Source organism: Salarias fasciatus, chromosome 16, assembly GCF_902148845.1.
Source record: "Salarias fasciatus chromosome 16, fSalaFa1.1, whole genome shotgun sequence".
NCBI classification, from domain to species: domain Eukaryota; kingdom Metazoa; phylum Chordata; class Actinopteri; order Blenniiformes; family Blenniidae; genus Salarias; species Salarias fasciatus.
The window spans coordinates 30874479-30892590 of NC_043760.1; the positions used below are offsets into that span (position 1 = coordinate 30874479).

An 18112-nucleotide genomic window follows, 5' to 3' on the forward strand; every position below is an offset into this window, starting at 1 on the left:
GCGCTCAGAGAGCCCCGCCGCCCCGCCGCCACCGCTCCCTACACCGAGCCAAACTCGGCCATCCAGGCTTCGTACTTCTCCAGGTCTGCGGCGGAGACGGACTTGGAGATCTTCTTGAGCGTCAGGGTGAAGTCCTCCATGGTGACGGGCATCTGCAGCTCGTCTTTGGAGAGCGCCCGGATCTCCTCCGGGCTCAGACCCTGGATCCGGCGGCGCATCGCCATCATGGACGCGTCCCTGAGGTGCAGAGAACAACACGGTAAACTCTCCTGAGGATCTGAAGGGTTATCAGGACGCTGTGTGTCTATTCTACACACAACCTGAGTCCGTTAAACAAATCAGAGATAACATGAAATACGTTCCAAGGTTCCCACAACAAAGAACACGGTTTTGGGGGCAGAACCTGGAATAACTGTGTCACTGTGAGCAAACATTGGAAAACAATCCAGTATCTCTTTTCCCAGACTATGTGGAAGATAATATGATGATATGGGGTCAAAGGGCGAGCTGTGCTGTAGATAGAGACTGTTGTTAATGACTGATCCTGATGCAAACATTTAAAGTGTCACATAAGATTTTAAATTCTTGAAACGTATTCTTTGTAAGTCAGCTTATGTATCTGATCCTGCCTGTGTGTTTTCAATGGAATTGACTTTATTTCTATAACGTTTTAAAAGCAACCGTAGCAGAAACAAAGTCTAGCATAAAAACAAACAATAAATCCTTTCTGTGTGTAAATCATGAAATCCAGATACATTAGATTTGCAGTTAAACTCAAACGCATGAGGCTCTGATTCTATTAAATCATCTTGTGAATATAAGTGTCTTCATACTGAACTTCAAGGATAGATTTTCATAAACTTGTGCATATTTTTTTCCATCCAACGCGATCTCGTTTGTTGTGCCACACTGGTATGATCACATTTCTTTTTTCTACTCTGTCGCATTTCCATTCATGACTTCCGATCCGTGACACCGACCTGCACACGTTGGTGATGTCTGCTCCCGAGTAGCCTTCGATCTTCTCCGCGATGAGATCCAGGTCCACGTCCGCCGCCACCTCCACCTCCCTCAGGTTGATCTTCAGGAGCTCCACACGGCCAACGGCTGCTCAAAAACCAACCTGATTAACCACAACACCACGGCTACGCACACAAGTGTTAACTTCAACTATTCTCATCTAACCTGTAGGCAGGGGGATGTAGATCCGCTTCTCCAGCCGCCGCCGCAGCGCTTCATCGATGTCCCAGGGAAAGTTCGTGGCGGCGAGGACCATCACCATCTTGGAGGGGTCGTCGTTCTCCGAGGCTCCTCCCACACCTGACCACACAACAAGTTAAAAGTGCTCTAGGCAGGATTCCGCATCTCCGCCATCTTGCTTAGGGTTACCTAAGCAAGATGGCGATTTGACCCATCTAAGATGGCCATTTGAAACCCAGCACAGCCAATCCTGTCCTGTTTTCTCTGACATCACGCCCTTACGCAAGTTAAGCCCCTCCCACAAGAACGTGCGACGAACGCCCCTCGACCAATCACGGTTAGAGCATCATGGGCTCTTCTGATTGGTCAAAGATACCTGGAGCTGTCAAGATTCCTTTTCAGCTCAGAACAGAGACAGATGGAAACGCTGCGCCCTCGCGGTAGTGCAATTATGCTACACTCCTAAAGGATTATCAATGGATACTCTAACATTTAATCCAAAGAAAACACAGAAAAATTAGCATTGACTAGCAAAATCCTGCCTACAGCACCTTTAAAGCGCTGAAGTTAAACCAGAATGCGTCTCACTGTGCTACTGATGAGGCGTCCAGTATTTATTCTGGGATGATCTACATCGTTTACATCTGTTTTAAACCACTAAACCAAAGGAAGGACAAATAAAACGTTTAAGCTTCCAAAATCTGACTTCTGATTTTTCTGATGAAAATTAATTCTCAACAACACTAGACTGTAAAATGTCTGATTTCATATTATCTCCCAGATAAACGTCCTGCATGGTGTCAGGCTCCTGTTGCTCAGTTTAACTCACCATCCATCTGAACCAGCAGCTCAGACTTCACCCTGCGACTGGCTTCATGCTCATCAGAGGTTCCTCTCCTGCCACAGATGGAGTCGATCTCGTCGATGAAGATGGTTGTCGGGGCATAGAATCGAGCCTGAGAGAGCAGCAGAGCAAACGGTTTCTGGTACGAAATGCTCAAATAAAAAAAAGAAAAGGAAAGATCATTTTGAGGTAAGAGAAACAAATATCTGAAGGACAACTGTTGAAAGTTATAAGCTACACTGTTTTAGTCAGCCTTTTGGGAGAAAGATCAGAGTTAAAAGAAAGGTGAAGAGCCTCCAGTGAGAAGGACTAACACATGAGATAGTTTGGTGGAATTTGTAAACAACACAGCCTTGAGGGAAACATGTATCAGATGGCAGCTTCCATCTGCTCACAGGGATTTAGTGTGTGTTACCTACCAGCTTCCACACACACTCACCATTTCAAACAGCAGACGAACGAGTTTTTCCGACTCGCCTCGGTACTTGGAGGTCAGAGTGGAGGAAGAAACGTTGAAGAAAGTCGTTCCGCATTCTGTGGCCACGGCTTTGGCTAACATGGTCTTCCCGGTCCCTGGAGGGCCCACCATCAACACGCCCTGAAACGGAACGGGGACGGTCTTCAGAAACCTCTAAGCCATGTAAAGCCCACATTAACACTTCATTTTCTTGCTCTGCTTTTCTGTAACCATTATTTGCAATTTATGGTAAATATCTACAACATTAAACAAAAGCCAGACTCATATCTCTTCTGCAATAACGACAAATACCACCGCTGCTCTGCCGTCCCGGCTTTTGTCTCCTCCTGTGGAGATTACACCAGCCACAAGAGGAGTGTGAGTGATAACAATCTACGACGGAACCTGAGAAACGCTGAATACTCCAGAATCCATTTATGCTAATGTGTCGTGAAATCCCCGTGGGACGGATCAGACAGATTTTCCACATAAAGCCCGGACGCAGACGGGGGGACGATCAAAACCTCAGCAGGAGCAGGTGGGAGTGGACGGACCCCTGCAGAGAGCGCTCCAAACGCTCGGAAATCCTGGAAGACAGACGGATCTAAAAGGTAAAGGCCAACCGAATGTGGCTGAATGTCAGAGCTGACAAAATGAAGTCCTTCAGTTCGATGCCAGTTCTTTTTAAAAAGTTGTGCTGTATGAATCCGACCCTCGTATCGCCATCCTTCTGCTGCTGACAAGAGTTTGGCAGCTTGCTCCTCATTAGCAGAAGTCCCAGATTGTTAATGATCTCTCAAAAACTGCAGGAAAGCAGACAAGTTGAGCTTTTGCACAGTTCAACACCAGATTTCCTCTGTATGGCCATCCAGTGACAGACCAGACTCACCAGCTCCTCACACACACGCCTGCTTTAGAGCTGAAACTGTCTTGAAGAAACGGGTTGAAGAACAGTTTCAAGACGCCGGCACCTACTCATGAGAGGGTTAAAGGGGAAGATGCATACGCATATACCAGAAAACTGAGGAGCTCTGTTCTGCAGAGAAAAAAGAAACATGAAGTATTGACCATCACATGGCGACCCTCGGGCACACAGCCTCACACGGTGGCGTTCAACACAGGAGAAAGAATCCTGACTGGCCGTTCAGAGACAGAACAGTCAAAGCTGCAGGGATGACTGCAGCGCCGGATCAAGAGTCGCACTGAAAACAGGCTGCACTGTATAAGAAAAGGCATCGGTGACCCATACACCGACTTGCACAGGTGTAAGCTGCTCATTACTTCTCGACAGAAGCGAGAAGCGTTGGATGAGTCAGACGATATTTTTCCAGATGACTGTTGTCTTGGAAACGGAGAGCAAAATGCTGCCAGCTGCTTTCATTTAACTTTCAATCTGCATCTGACTAAAAGAGCTCACAAGTGTATATTCAGGACGTTAACGGCTTCTGCGTCACAAAATCTGTACTGACAGATTGTCCCGGTGGAAAATCGCAGCGCAAACCCGAAGACTCAGGCTTCATGTGCATCCATGACCGGTGTGAGAAAGCTCTACAAACATGTGAAAAAAGGCCAGTGAGGCACTAAGCATGAGAGTGATTAATGCTCATAATGCTGATCTTTCCACATCTGCATCCATCCTGATGTTAAATGTGACTGTGTGTGCAGATATGCTGCATTTCTTGTCGTAGATCTGTGCTGTCTCTGCTGCATCAGCTGTTTTGTTGATTTCAGCCATATTTAGTCATCTATTTTTTTGGAGATAGACTGTGATGATTTCTAAAATTAGACTTGTGTAGAGCAATAAGGTGAACTACAAGATTCACAAAGAAATTATTTTCAAGTTACTGTCAGCTTTATAAAGCACAAAAGAAAAGAATAAGGTACACACACCAATGTACAGAAAGAGCATGGGAGCAATCACGTGTGTGTATGTGTGTGTGTGTGTGTGTGTGTGTGTGTACTCTACCTTCCAAGGACGACGTATGCCTTTAAAAAAGTCAGGCATCCACATGGGCAGCACCACCGCCTCCCTTAAAAGCTTCTTTGCATCTTCCAGATCAGCGATGTCTTCCCTGCAGAGCGGCACGTCGGTCAGCCAGCAGGACGAGGACACACATCATGCAATAGTCCCAGTGTGCTACGATACCAGTGAACGTTGGGGTTACGAGACACGATGTCTCTCTCCAGTGAGTCCACCAAGTCACTGTCGTATCCCGTCCCATCAAACCTCTTCTGCTCCACATCAGCATCTCCGCCGCCTCTCTTCCCCTGCAGAAGAAAAAAAAAAAAAAAAACAATCATAGAAAACAACGAACGTCAGAACAAACACGTTTGCTTCAGCATTAATTCTCTGGTGTGATCCGACCTTGTCGTCTTTAGACTTGGCGCCTCTGGGTCCCTGCCGGTCTCCTTTAGAGTTGGGCTGACCGCGGCCCGCCGGCCCCGCCCCTCGGTGCTGCAGGCCGGGGGAGTCCTTCCTCTGCTGCTTCACGCCACTGTTAGGCCTCTTCAGCGCAACCGGATTTCTACGGAGAGACACCCAAAGGGATAAAGCGATACAAAAATAACAACCCGAGGACACACCTGCCTGCAGAGACATCAAACATAATTACCGACGGCGACGCCAAACGTGCCAAATGTTCCCATGAAGCAGCAGTAAATTACTACCAGTAGAAAAAACCTGGTGAGCCACATTGTGCTCATAGAGATGAAACAGACTGTGCAAAACACGTCTCTCTGCTCTTCAAAGAGCTTTCATAAAAAGCCGTTTTGTTCCACAGACTTTTTGTGGTTCATAGTTATCAGTTCAGCCAAAAAGTGACATTAATAAAGAAAAAAATAAATAAATAAAAATCATCTGCATCACAGTTGGCCACGGAGCAGGTGTTTGAAGTCCACACAGAATGACAATAAACTACCCAGATGCTGTCGTCCTGCTCCCAGGTCTTTAATCCCACATGGCATAGAGAGTGGCGGGAAGATGGCGGAGAGCAGGTATCTTTCTCTCCTCAGTCTGAGAGCTTCATTATAGGAAATGGTTGGATCTACAGAGGACGCTTGACAAACAATCTCACTCTCTTTCTTTTTAGGCTTGTGGAACTTGCACAAAGACAAAGCTTCTCCGAACGTCTCCACAGACCTGTGTTCTGCGGGGATTGGGGGAGGCCACACCGCTGGGTCTTCAGGTCGCTCCTCGGGCTGGGGGGCGAGGATGTCCACCGGCTTCTCCGACTTGAAGCTCTCGAGTGTCGTCACGATGCTTTTAACTTGTTCGAACTCCTCAGTCAGCTCCTGCCTCACCTGGTTACAAACAGAAGAAGACTAACTAAAAGATACTAATTTTAAGGTATTTGAGCTCTACTCCATCCATATTCTCCACCACTTTGTCCACTTCAGCGTTGTGAGGCGATGGTGCTGAAAAGCCAGCTCATCACAGAGAGACAGACAGTACTGAGAGGTAACTGGCACACAGTCACAACATGCAAACTCCAGAGAAAAAGGCCCAGAACAAATTGCTTTCTTTGAACTGAGATATTTGAATTAATCAGCTGTGGAGTAAGATCACAGGTCCCCCCTCCACAGCTGTCATTTTTCATTTAGTCCCTTGTGAAAATGAATTGCTCTCATTGGTTTAGGATATTCGGCTCATTTACCCATTGAATCCATAATAAATCTACAGGAACTGTGGGATCCTATTAACTTACAGACAGAATAATAATGAGCAGAGGGCACCCAGAGTACTTAGACTGAAGTCCATGTTGGGCTTGTGAGCCCTTTTTTGTGGAACCTTTTTTCCCTGGGTGTGGGTTTCTTCCATATTCCTCCCCGCAGTCTAAAAACATGCCTTTGAAGTAATTTGGTGTTTCTAATGTCTGTGTCTGTGTTAGTATTGTGATTGACTGGAGTCCAGACAACACCATGCCTTTATCTGAAGTCTTTTAGGATTGGCTATAACACCTTGCAATCCCTGAGTACGATAAAATGGTAGAAGACATGGATGAAAGGATGGCTGAAGTTTATAGAATGGTTTTTTTTCCTGCTCATTTCAAAACACAGCAGACGTCAGAAAGTCAGTTAAATCAGATTCTGTGTATTTCTTACAATGTATTCCAGCTTTAGCATCAAATCAAAACTCAACATACACATTGAGGTGGGTGTGAAGACTCACCTGCTGCCACCTGACTTTCAGCGCCGGGTCTCTGAGGGTCTGGCAGTGCTTGTGGATCTGCTGGATGACTCCCTGGTAGTACACAACGGACGAGTCGTAGTTCCCCAGCAAGGCATACTCACGGCCCTTCTTTGCATTATCACATATCTCGGCCAAATTCATGCTGAATATCAGCTACATGTTGAAAGAGGAGGGATACAAAAAGCACATCGCAGTCATGGAAACACATAAACACAAGGGCAAAACACACAACAGTGATTTTATAATAAACTAATGCCATCATGTTTACATGGCTGAGGGCAGGCATCTAATATTGAGAACTATAATGAAACGGAGGTTGTTATTTTTTAGCTAGCTGATGTTTTAATGGACGCAGACAGTCCACCTGACAGCTAAAGCCCTCCAGATGAGCCTCTCTTCCGCTCTGCTCTCCTCCAGCCCACACCCTGCAGTCCCCCCGTTAGCTCCCCGGCTAGCCCGCCGCTAAAGGCCAGGCAGAAAACAAATAAATAAACGGTACTTAATCCTCGGCAGCGTGCGTCAACTGCGCGTGCGGTCAAAAGCAACCGAAACCGTGAACCGAATATCATTTTAAATGCAAATCCGAGAGCAGACCGAATGTCGTACCCGCATGAAAAGCGTCGGTTTGAGGGGTTTGTTGGTGAATCAGAGGTCCGCTGTTGAAGAAAGTGTTACCATGGCCGCGAAGAGACGCCGCGTGAGGAATACAGACAACCCGGTGTCCATGCTGCTTTCAGGGACTCGATACAAGCTGGGAAATATGTCAATGTAGGTTGGTTTTTTTTCAAGGGCGTTTTACACTAAGACGAAAGCTTTATTATGCCAAAGTGGTTTTATGGAATATTAAAAAAAATAGAAGGTTTCTGGAAGAAAGTTACAAATAGCGTTGTTAGTTAAATCAGATGGGGCCATGCGCTTTGAACGATATTCTACGAGTCTTTAAATGCATCATCAGAATGTGGATTCTTACTCGTATTGGCCACTGGGCGTCGCTAGAAGGAGGTCACAGGAAAAAAACAGCGTGTCCTCATAGAAATAAGAATGCGGAGTCATTCAGTCTTAAATTAATAACACACTAATTTTAATGCAGTTCACAATTCAAAGATGAACCGTTTAAGTGACAATTCATCTGCTTAGCCTGTGAAATACCTTTAAGGTCTGTTGCTACATATAACCAAATTTCATCTTCAGTTTGCCAGACTGATAAAGTAATGCCATAATAACCTTGAAATTGAAACTTTTAAGTTTTTATTGTTATGCCACAGAGTATTTGTGATTATATTTTTGCAAATCCAAAATGAAAATCACTATTATCTCAACATAAAACCAAGTTTAATGACACCCTGACGTTTGAAATTTTCCCCCAAAACTTCTTTAACTGACTGGAGGTGTCAGAAAAGTTTCCATAACTTGCATGTGGGGACCAAGCATTCACAGCAACATCGTTTCTTGACCCTTTGATGTCAGCTCTCCCTGTCATTATGAACATAATTCACCAAGCGTTTGACTGTTCATTGACTCATAGTGAATGTGAGCTGGATTAGACTGACATCGTGTTGTTGCAATAGCAATCCTGCAAAGAATAATGATTTTAAAAGTGGGACCATACAGAAAATACTTTGCTTTATTGAGTTGCAGCTTTACAGTTGGAGTTGAGAACTTTTTGACAGATTACATACATGCAACATTATCCTCAGTGACTTCCCTCAGTTTCAAGGACCGCTGAGCTCCTGTGCAGCCATGCAGCCATGTGCACTATGCAGACTTGCAATTTGTTTCATTTGACAGCTACATTTTGCCATTTCTGTTCTTGCTTTTCCACTGTGTTGTCTGTGAAGAAATGTACAGGGCAATTGAGCAGAGGCAAAATACTGAACAGCACCAAAGTTACACTGGTCAACATGTACATGTCTCTAACATCATTTAAAGACAATGGTTGCAGCTTTTTTTTTTTCACAGTTTCATTGTATCTTGGTCCCTTTACAAACACAGAAATCAACAGATCTCTGTACTCACTGTACGTGTCGTTTGTCTGGATATGCTACAGTTGTTCGACAGTTCATAATTGCATATCATTCATCTAATAAAGTGCAGTCAGCAATGGTCTGCTGACTCAAGAGTGATTTGCATGTGCAGTTTTAAGCTACAAACACTTGGCATACATCCATATGCATTCATGCTTCCCTTGAAATGTTGATTTTGAATTGTGCAAACCTACAGGCATATACTGTCACTAGCTGGGCCATAGATCAGGCAGGGGAATGGGAAAATCCAGGGGGTTTCTGTCTTTCCTACCTAATCAATACGGGAAACAGGACACTCGGATCAACACTGTCTCGTTTCGCTTCATCGCTACACTGAAGGCTGTAGCTGCAGATGACGACGGTCTCAGCACTGACAGGTTCCTTCATCTTGCTCACTTTGGTTCCACAGCTGCGTGACGTTGCTCACGCTGGGCTGCTTCAGTCTCAGAGGCTTGTGGCTCTTCAGCCTGTAAGCTAAAGTCAGGAAAATAGCATCGACGTGCTCCTTCTCCGCCGGGTCTTTGGCCGAAGTCTCAAACAGCGGGAAGTTGTAGCTGTCGGCGAAACGCTGGGCCGCCGATGTGGGCACCTCCCGGCGATCCCTCAGGTCACACTTGTTCCCCACCATGATGCGGGGCACCAGGGGCCCCACGGAGTGTCGGCTGCACTCCTCGATCCAGTCGGGGATGCTGTGGAAGGAGGTGAGGCTGGTCACGTCGTACACGAAGATGACGGCGTGAACGCTGCGGTAGTAATGCTCCACCATGCTCTTTCTGAAACGCTCCTGACCGGCCGTGTCCCAAATCTGCAACTGCAACAGCAAACGGGAAAATTCGTTGAAAGATAAGACAATCAGAAAAATACGAGCTATATTTTATATCAGCTGCAAGTAAGAAAGTGTGGCTGTGTCTTTGTGATAGCCCTGTGACTCAGCAGTTTCCAACCCTTATCTCTGGAGAAATATTAGCAAATAACCCCCTCTCACTAATATATCAATGTATTTAAAATGAAATCAATGAACAGTTTCTTCAGTCTGATCTATTTTCCAAAAAGTGTGTTACTATGGCTTTCTTAGATTTTATAATTTTGTGAACGTTTCAGCAGGCAAAGCCTCAGATCTTCTGCTATCAGGGCAGGAACGACTCCTGTCTGAATGAGAGTGTAAAACAGTGGCATCAAACACATTTTAGGTCAGGGGCCAGGCTCAAATGTATCTTCAATGGGCTGGACTGGTAAAGTAGAATCATTTTGTTTGAATTTATTTTTTTATTTTCTTTGTTGTGGTACAGAGTATATGAGAATTTCAATATTTTCATAAAAACAAATCACTAATACAGAAAATTACGACAATCTCAACATAAAGTGAATTTTAAAGATATCTATTGGTGCAAATGACAGTGAACTGTCCAAAAAACATCCTCTAAGCTGTTGTATTAAGCATATTTTTACAAAATCATGGCTTTGAGAGTAATGCTTGTTTGCATTTTCACAATGAAAGCAGTAATACTAATTTACTGATCAATTACAAAGACATTCAGATAACATGTAAATAACTAAAAAGAATCTGTAACAAGGCTAAAAAAATAAATGACATATGATTACTGGATCGAAAATAATGAACATACACGTTACTTTGTGGAATCACTGGATGAACGTACAACATCAGACAAATTATACAAAAGATCATTTTCGTATTCCAAGGAACAGTTAGCAGTGTTTTTTTTTTTTGTATGTTTTAAAAAGTAATGTCTTGGATATTTTTCTTATTTTCTTGGTGGCTTGACCGGATTGGAGCCGCTTGCTGGCCCGTTATGGCCCACTGGCCTTATGTTTGACACACCAGGTGCAAACAATAACCCTGCTCAGAGAGGCAAATCTGAAACATGCATGAAGAAATACATAAATATAATTATGATTTATCCCAGAGATGTTATTAAATATCCAAACACTTCTCGGTATTTTCCTTCCACAGAGAGATGCTGGAGAGCCGGAGGCAGGCCACCGCTCCGAGGTGTCCTGCCTCCATCTGCACACAGCTCTCTCCTCTGGCCACCTCTCAACCTCCACCCCATAAAAACGGCTGAATGAATCCAGGAGAAAAGCCTCGGGCTGGGGTTTATCTGCGAACGCCTCACCTTGATGCTCTCTCCATCCAGCTCCACCGTCCTCTCTCGGAAATCCACCCCAATAGTTGCCTCGGGGTTCTTCAGGAAAGTGCCCCCACAGAAGCGGTACGTCAAACACGTCTTCCCCACGTTAGAATCACCGATAACGATGATCTTGAAGATGCGCGCCTTGGCGGGGTCGTACTCGTGGTGGCAGGAGAGCTCCAGGGAGTCATTTCGACTGAAAACTGTGTGAAATTCCTCCTCACGTTTGTTTTCTATTGCCATTGCTCATCTTCTCGCGGTCTGCTGAAATATCGCGAGAGTTGAAGAAAAGCCCACAGCGCCGACAGACGTCAGTGAAGCCACGAACGACTGATGTCCTATGTATTCCTCTGTTTTCATGAATTTTACTACCCATTACAGAACAATATTTAAAGTAAGAGCCCCTTAAAGCAGAAATTACTTAACTTTGAACACTTATTTTACTCTTTTGTAAACAGATGACAAATCCGTCACCTTTATCTTTACATTTTACAAATGTTTTCTGGTCTGTGTAATAAAGTTATTTTATTATCCCTATGACATACTGTATCCGAAAATCCTCATGAAATTAAACTAGTTAAAATACAATCAAATCACTGAATGTCAACACAAGCGACTGGTCAGCGATCAAATTTTAAAATAATTAAAGTTTAGTGATATTTCAGAGCCTTTACCAGAAATATGAAATCATTCCAGGGACAGCATGCTTTTCCAAAAGCCTGGCATGCCATTATTTTGAAAAAAAAAAAAAAAAAATGCATACATCATCCTGATTTGAGTCAATCAACTGACTTTTGGCACTTGTTTCAATCCTCCTGCATCAATTATCTAGAACAATTTAGTGGCCTTCACAAAGAGCAAAGTTGCATCCCTGACATACTGAGTTTAGTGGCTTCCTCTTTTTTTTATTGCTTAACAATCTGCACAACACCAACAAGGGTGTTATGAAATGATGCAGAATGTGAAATACTTTGGATAACAACATAGATTTACAAATTAAAAAAATCAAATAATTGTCCTGATTTTTCTACACAAATAATATATTTGTATATAAAAAAGGCAAACATATTGAGAAGATATGAAGTATTTAAATGAAGATAGGCAGACGATTGTAATCTTGAGAAACTGTCGTGAGCTCAGCATTCTTTTTACAGTCCAAACATGGACTTCAGTTTAACTTCTGCTGCTTACATGCAGCCGATCTGAGATTATCCATCTCTCTGTGACGACTCTGGGTTTCATAAACCACCATAGACGAAGAACAGACGTCTTCCACCAAGTGAAGGATGATGATCATAACCTGTAACACAACACTCCTTTATAAGAATCAACACAACCGTCACAAATCTTTATTTTGACACCAAAACAGCTTCATAAAGCACAATCAATGGCCATGTGCCTCTCTGACACACTAACAGACATGGATCACTTCCACTAGAGAGACATGAGCGAGAACTGCACTCAGTTATCAGTTCATTAGCACAACCAGCTGAAAGTAGGAGTGTTTAACAAAAACCAACTGAGAATTGTGTAATTTTAGACCATCCTCAAGCCGATGAAGTAACCCCAGATAGGTGGAAAGCTTGTAAACGGATAACTGAGTGTAGGGGTTGACTGCTGAGGCATCTCAGCAGTTTCATAAAATCAGAGGAAAAATCATTAAGTTACAGCAATTCATGAGGATAAAACAATACTCAAAATGAAAACATGATGTATTTATTATCAACACAAGTATTAACTTAAAAAAATAATAATAATAGAAAGGAAAACACATACACAAATGCAACATCTACCACCGCAACCATCTAATTCCACGCCATCGAAAGGTAAAAGTCTGTCATGGCAATCGGCTCCTAGAGAAGCCTAAACCTGAGTGAGTGCACAGGACATTGGCTCCGGGGTTTCAGACAGTAGCTTTCAAAACCCCGGCTGTGTGCGACTCGTCAGCAGCATGAAGAGGACCATCGATTTTAAAGCCTCGTTTACGAGCAGTTGTTTTTTTACAGTCATAAACACGAGGCACTTGAGCTGCCGGTCATCCCGAACCTCCCCAGTCACAAATACACACCGGTGTTAAACAGGTGTGTCCATTTATTCAAGCTTAATATTAAATTTCACACACACAATGTCTCCATAATCAAAAATACCAACCTTTAAAGCGATAATGGAACCCCTGAATGATCTCTGGGGCATGTTCACAAGTATTTTTTGTTGCTTTGAGCTTGGGTTAGGGGTGTGTGCATTATGTGTGGACGCTCATGAAGCAGAAAGCATCGGATGAAAACACACGAACGGCCGTTTGCAAACATTACTGCACATAAACGACACAAAGCTGAATGAGATTCAAAGCAGAAATGTGTCTCGTCAAAGCAGGAGAAGCACAGGTGGGCTCAATAACGTTATTAATGGCTCAGTTCCGGCATTTATTGCAAAGAACCACGGCAATTAATTATCTGGTTAGTATCTCCTGTGGCAAAATGTCTCTGCTGTGAAAGTGAGAGACGTTTTTCTGATTTCATGCATCGACTCTTTAAGAGCTCATTGGAGGAATCACCGATTGTGGGAAGTGCACGATCCTTGCTCGGTAAACACTGACTCAAGAGGGAGATTTTCATGATGCAGCAGCTTCTAATGTTTTTTCCCCCACGTTTGTTCATCTTTAATAGAGAACTTCTTCGGATTTCATAGCATGATAATACTTCATCCGTGCCTCATCATTATGCTGAACACTGAAGAACCTTCATCAACACTAGCACATGCTTTGGCTCTTTTTGGTTGTGTAACTAGAATTCCTCAGATTTCCATGTAACAGCTGCCAGGTTATAAAAAAAAAGGTCATCTCATCTCATGCTAGTCAGCTGATTTTTTTTTTCTGAATATCTGGTAAAATACTTGCGGCTGTTACTCCTGGATCTGAGACCGATTCAAATCTGTCTTTTCTTATTTTCTAAATATTAAGGTGAAATAGCAGATATCTGCCCTTGTGCTTTAATTATAGATGGCTACTTCGAGAGTTTGTTGATTCTGTGACCTCTCCTGGCAGACAAAAGCACCCTGTAAAAATCCATTAAATGCTCACTGTCCTTTGACACAGAAACGTATTTCACTACCAGTTCTCATCAGAGAAAGAGCTTGAGCTGCCGGAGTCCGAATCCGCATCCGTCAGCCCATCAAAGTCCCAGTCGGCACTGGAGCCGCTGTCGTCGTCCTCCTCCGTGGAGAAGCTGTGAGCGGAGCCCAAACACACCGGGTACACGCGTGTGGAAACGCACACGGGCCCCAGAGTGGACACGTACACCGCCATGACGTTCTTCCACGTGTCCCTGGCCGGGTCGTACTCGTGGATGAGGACTCGGTTTTTGTTGTGCTGCAGTAACGTCTGGGTGAGAAGCAGCAGCTTGCCGTTGTGCTGGATCACCTGGTAATTCAGAGCCCGACTGTCGATGGGGATATCCCCCAGCCTCTTCCACTCACCCCTGGTGGGGCTGTAGGCCTTCACCACAGGGATGTCGCACACACAGATGATCTGCTCTTGAAACACACAGGCCTTGTGCAGCTTGTCTCTCCTGAGCGAGCCGCAGTGGCGCCAGCGGTTCCTCTTGGGATCGTAGCACAGCATCCTCCTTTTGTTCACTACATATAAATGGTCATTCAGAGCCACCACCTGCATTTTACCTAAAGAGTGAGGTAGAGGGGCCACAAACGTCCACTGGTTCCTCTGGACGCTGTAACACTCCACCTCCTTCAGTCTGGCATCCGTCACTGGATTTCTTCCTCCCAACAGGTACACATGTCCATTGAGGTAGCCCATCCCGGAGTGTATCCGCCCCAGAGGCCTCTCTGCCAACTCCTGCCAGCTGTTGAGCACAGGGTTGTACAGCCAGAAGTGTTTAGAGAGGTGGGAGGCCAGGTACAGGTTGTTTTCAGGCGTGGCGCAGGCGATTAAGGACTCCATAGTGGAGCGTTTGTAGTCCTGATTACTGAGATCTTCTAAAGGAGGAGCCATGAAGTACAGATCCTCTGAGTATGGGTCGCAGCACATGATGTTGTCATTGGGCAGGCCAAAGAAGAGAATCATTTCTTTGGCACTCACGCCGATCCTGTGCTTCGGTACATCCAGAGTCGCAGGCATCCCACAGCCATCCTCTGGAGACCTGTTAAAAAATGATGCCAGATACTTCTCAATTAAAGGTCGCGCCATGAGGCTCTCCAGATAACACTTGTCCTTCTCTGTAAACAAGTTCCAGCGCACACACTTAAGCGCTTGTAGTGCATCCTCCTTCTTCTGTGGCGCGTTGGCCTCTATCCACTGCAGGGCAGCAGAACACACCTTCTTTTCACAGTCCACATCCAAAGTGTCCAGAGACAGCAGCTCCTTCAGCTGCACAAGGTCCAGCTCACACAGCTCGTCTCCGTTACACACCTGGCTGAAGTTCCTGGCTATGAAAGCTTGCGCGTTCTCCTTCAGTTCGGGATTATCGTAGGTGTCTGCAAACTTCAGGATCCCCACGCAGTTGGAGAGGTCCAGCCTCCTCGTCATGAAACTGGAACAAGCCTTCCTGATGTACTCCAGCTGCAGCATGTTGGCCGCTGCGTACAGCCTCTGGACGTTCCCTTCCGTGATGGTCACCCTGCCCGTGTAGCAGTAATCGATGATGACAGACATGGATTCGGAGTCCACCCCGCGGATGACCACCCTGTCCCGCATGCTCTCGTTCAGGCCCCCGGTGAACATGCTCTTGAAGTAGGGGCTGGCGGCGGCGAGCACGTTGCGGCTGCACAGGAACAGCTGAGCGATGTCGCCCCTGGGCTCCAGGGACTCCTCCTCACACTCCACTCCGATGGTCACGTCCCCGAGCAGCCGGCAGTCGTACAGCGCCCGGAGCTCGTTCACCAGGCTCCGGGCGTGACTCGAGTCCTCCAGCACCTCCGGACCGCTGAAGCAACTCAACGCCGAAGCCATCGCTTCACCTCCGGCCGCCAAGGTTTCGCTATTTCACGTCGGCGCAGGTCCCGGGAAAGAGCGCGTCATGCGGTCAACATAGTCCCGGGAGACGGAGGGTCTTCGCGCTGGTAATGACACAAATGTCGCGGCGTGAAAATCCCGCATATGTCGAGGATAAATATCACAGATCTATCGGCTGAGCGGGCGCTGAGTGTCTAACACCGACATATTTCTGTCTCCAGATGACCGCAGTGTCGCGTTCACATCACAAAAAACATACAAACCAAATGCAGAGTCTCCGCGACGGCAGCAGCGGGTCGAAAAATGTTTTCTTATGGTTGTTTTGATATGTTTCAGCTGAAGACAGCAGACATCACTCTGAAGAGATAAAAGTGTCAGCTCCTCCAGGGCTGGTACTACGACTTCCGGAAGGACTCTACAAAATAAAAAAGCAACCTCACAAAACGTTGGTGCTTAATTTGCTGAATCGAATTATGCTAGCAATTTCACAACATATTAATTATGTTTGACAGTTATTACAAAAAAGTAGACATTGTGTTACTAAAATTAGTTGTCTAAATAAAAGTTAATCTCTTATTCCGAAGGTAGTTTTGTTTGATTTCCGTTGTGACAGACTGCAAGATCATACAACCTTGATTGTCAGCGTTCTGAGTGTGTGATTGGTTAATATATGTAGGTCAATTCAAGTTTGGTTGAGCAGCACCGATGACCTCAATGTAAACTTGATGTTTTTATTATTTTTAGGAAGATAGCTACATAAAATTCATTTAAAACAATGTCAGGCTTGTTTCACTTTTATAAAGGATGATCAGAAGTAAAAATACACCAAAATTACAAATATGTATTCAAGGCTCAGTGACTCATTGATTTTCAATGTTTTATGGTGGATTTATTCATAAAAACCTATCCTTATTAAAAGACACTTTTTTTTCTTCAGATTTAAAAGTTATTTGTAAATCTTTTGGATTACTCAATAAAAAGACATAATAAATTTGGAATTTTAGAAAACCATAAACACATTTAAATTGATTCCACGTTTACATTTTAGTTGTGACAAAAATAGTAAAGTGAGCGTTATTTCAATTGCAGAAGAGGATTGGGGTTACCTAAAAAGTGTTTGAATTCTGATTCAGAATCACAGAATGAAGTCAGAATTCTGACTTATAGACTACAAAATTGGCCTTAATTGTCTTCCGTAGATAAGCAGAAAAATCAAAGTTTGACATTTCTCTATACTCCAAAGCTTTAATTACTTACAAAACCAAAGGGACACAGGCATACAACTTAACGACAACCATTTTACATTTTCAAGTAAATCTTCGATTGAGGTCATTGATTTTGCGTAATGCGTCTTGGTTGTGGATAGTCTTGTGGACTGTGATGAGGAAAGGAAATGCAGAGGGAAGTTCCACCCTTCGGCTCAGTTTCTGGTGGCCCCAGTGGAGGCAGCGAAGTCTCTCAGCGAGGTCACGTCTTCCTACTCGTTCTAGTCCGTCTTGCAGCAGTTTGGTCTTGTTGTGTTTGTCCCATGACTTCTCATACCTGCAAAAAACAATGAGGAAAATGTGAGGAGCAACCAACCTAACAGTCACTGCAAATCACAAAAAAACTAATGTTCTTAAAGTATAAAACTTTTTAAATAGCATCATTTTTGCAGGATTCAAACAAACAAAATGGAAACACTATGCCAGTCACTACATCAACTATAAAACACAGCTACAGACAGATATAAAACACACACATAATTGTACCAGCTTTCCAGCATGGTCCTGGCCTGAGTGGTTTTATCTGTAGATGTGGTGTGGAAGCGTCCGATCTCCGCTCTGCTGAAGCCAAGCTCATACGCCAGAACCGTCCATTCGAAACCAAGCTGCTTGGAGATCTCCTGCAGAGTCTTCAGGTTGATTACAGCATCCTAAGAAACAAACAAAATGACCAAACCATTTCTTTTCTTTAATCAAGCTGTGGCTTTGGGTGCAAACAGTGCACTGAAATTGAAACGTAAACAGTCACACATACCTCTTGAGCTTTGTTGGGCATGATGAAAAAACTCCCCCAAATTATCGAATGTAACACTTGAAGGTTTTGTCTTCAGTTGTGTGAACTGATTATGAACTAAATATGAAAAAAAATACAGTGACAGCGCAAGCAGGCTTTCTGTTGTTTACTCTAAGGTACAGCACAGCAGTGAGTGTGGTTTGAGTGTTACTGGGGAGATCCAACATCAACACGCTGTCTTGTTAAACATTAGTCACTTCAGTCCCACTCTTGGGGAGGTGGCA

General features: G+C 44.4%; 4 protein-coding genes across 4 annotated transcripts; all 4 read right to left on the reverse strand.

The window, feature by feature from the left end:
• Nucleotides 1-30: 30 nt before the first annotated feature.
• On the reverse strand, nucleotides 31-7415 carry LOC115403069 (katanin p60 ATPase-containing subunit A-like 1). Its single transcript, XM_030111855.1, has 11 exons — nucleotides 7297-7415; nucleotides 6670-6843; nucleotides 5641-5801; nucleotides 4867-5026; nucleotides 4648-4769; nucleotides 4468-4573; nucleotides 2484-2642; nucleotides 2030-2156; nucleotides 1186-1320; nucleotides 981-1107; nucleotides 31-237 (listed from the first exon to the last, which is right to left on the reverse strand). The coding sequence occupies exons 1-11, from the start codon at nucleotides 7300-7302 to the stop codon at nucleotides 39-41; spliced, it is 1476 nt and encodes a 491-aa protein (XP_029967715.1). The 5' UTR covers nucleotides 7303-7415; the 3' UTR covers nucleotides 31-38.
• An 876-nt stretch (nucleotides 7416-8291) lies between these two features.
• On the reverse strand, nucleotides 8292-11111 carry LOC115403054 (ras-related protein Rab-33B). The gene is made up of 2 exons (XM_030111839.1): nucleotides 10850-11111; nucleotides 8292-9525 (listed from the first exon to the last, which is right to left on the reverse strand). Exons 1-2 carry the CDS (start codon nucleotides 11105-11107, stop codon nucleotides 9079-9081), a joined length of 705 nt encoding a protein of 234 aa, XP_029967699.1. The 5' UTR covers nucleotides 11108-11111; the 3' UTR covers nucleotides 8292-9078.
• Nucleotides 11112-12867: 1756 nt separating this feature from the next.
• Nucleotides 12868-15850, reverse strand: kbtbd7 (kelch repeat and BTB (POZ) domain containing 7). The gene has a single exon (XM_030111838.1). It carries the CDS (start codon nucleotides 15825-15827, stop codon nucleotides 13971-13973), a length of 1857 nt encoding a protein of 618 aa, XP_029967698.1. The 5' UTR covers nucleotides 15828-15850; the 3' UTR covers nucleotides 12868-13970.
• Nucleotides 15851-17137: 1287 nt separating this feature from the next.
• On the reverse strand, nucleotides 17138-17870 carry LOC115402730 (p53-induced death domain-containing protein 1). The gene is made up of 3 exons (XM_030111254.1): nucleotides 17850-17870; nucleotides 17582-17745; nucleotides 17138-17372 (listed from the first exon to the last, which is right to left on the reverse strand). The coding sequence occupies exons 1-3, from the start codon at nucleotides 17868-17870 to the stop codon at nucleotides 17138-17140; spliced, it is 420 nt and encodes a 139-aa protein (XP_029967114.1).
• Between the last annotated feature and the right edge of the window lie 242 nt (nucleotides 17871-18112).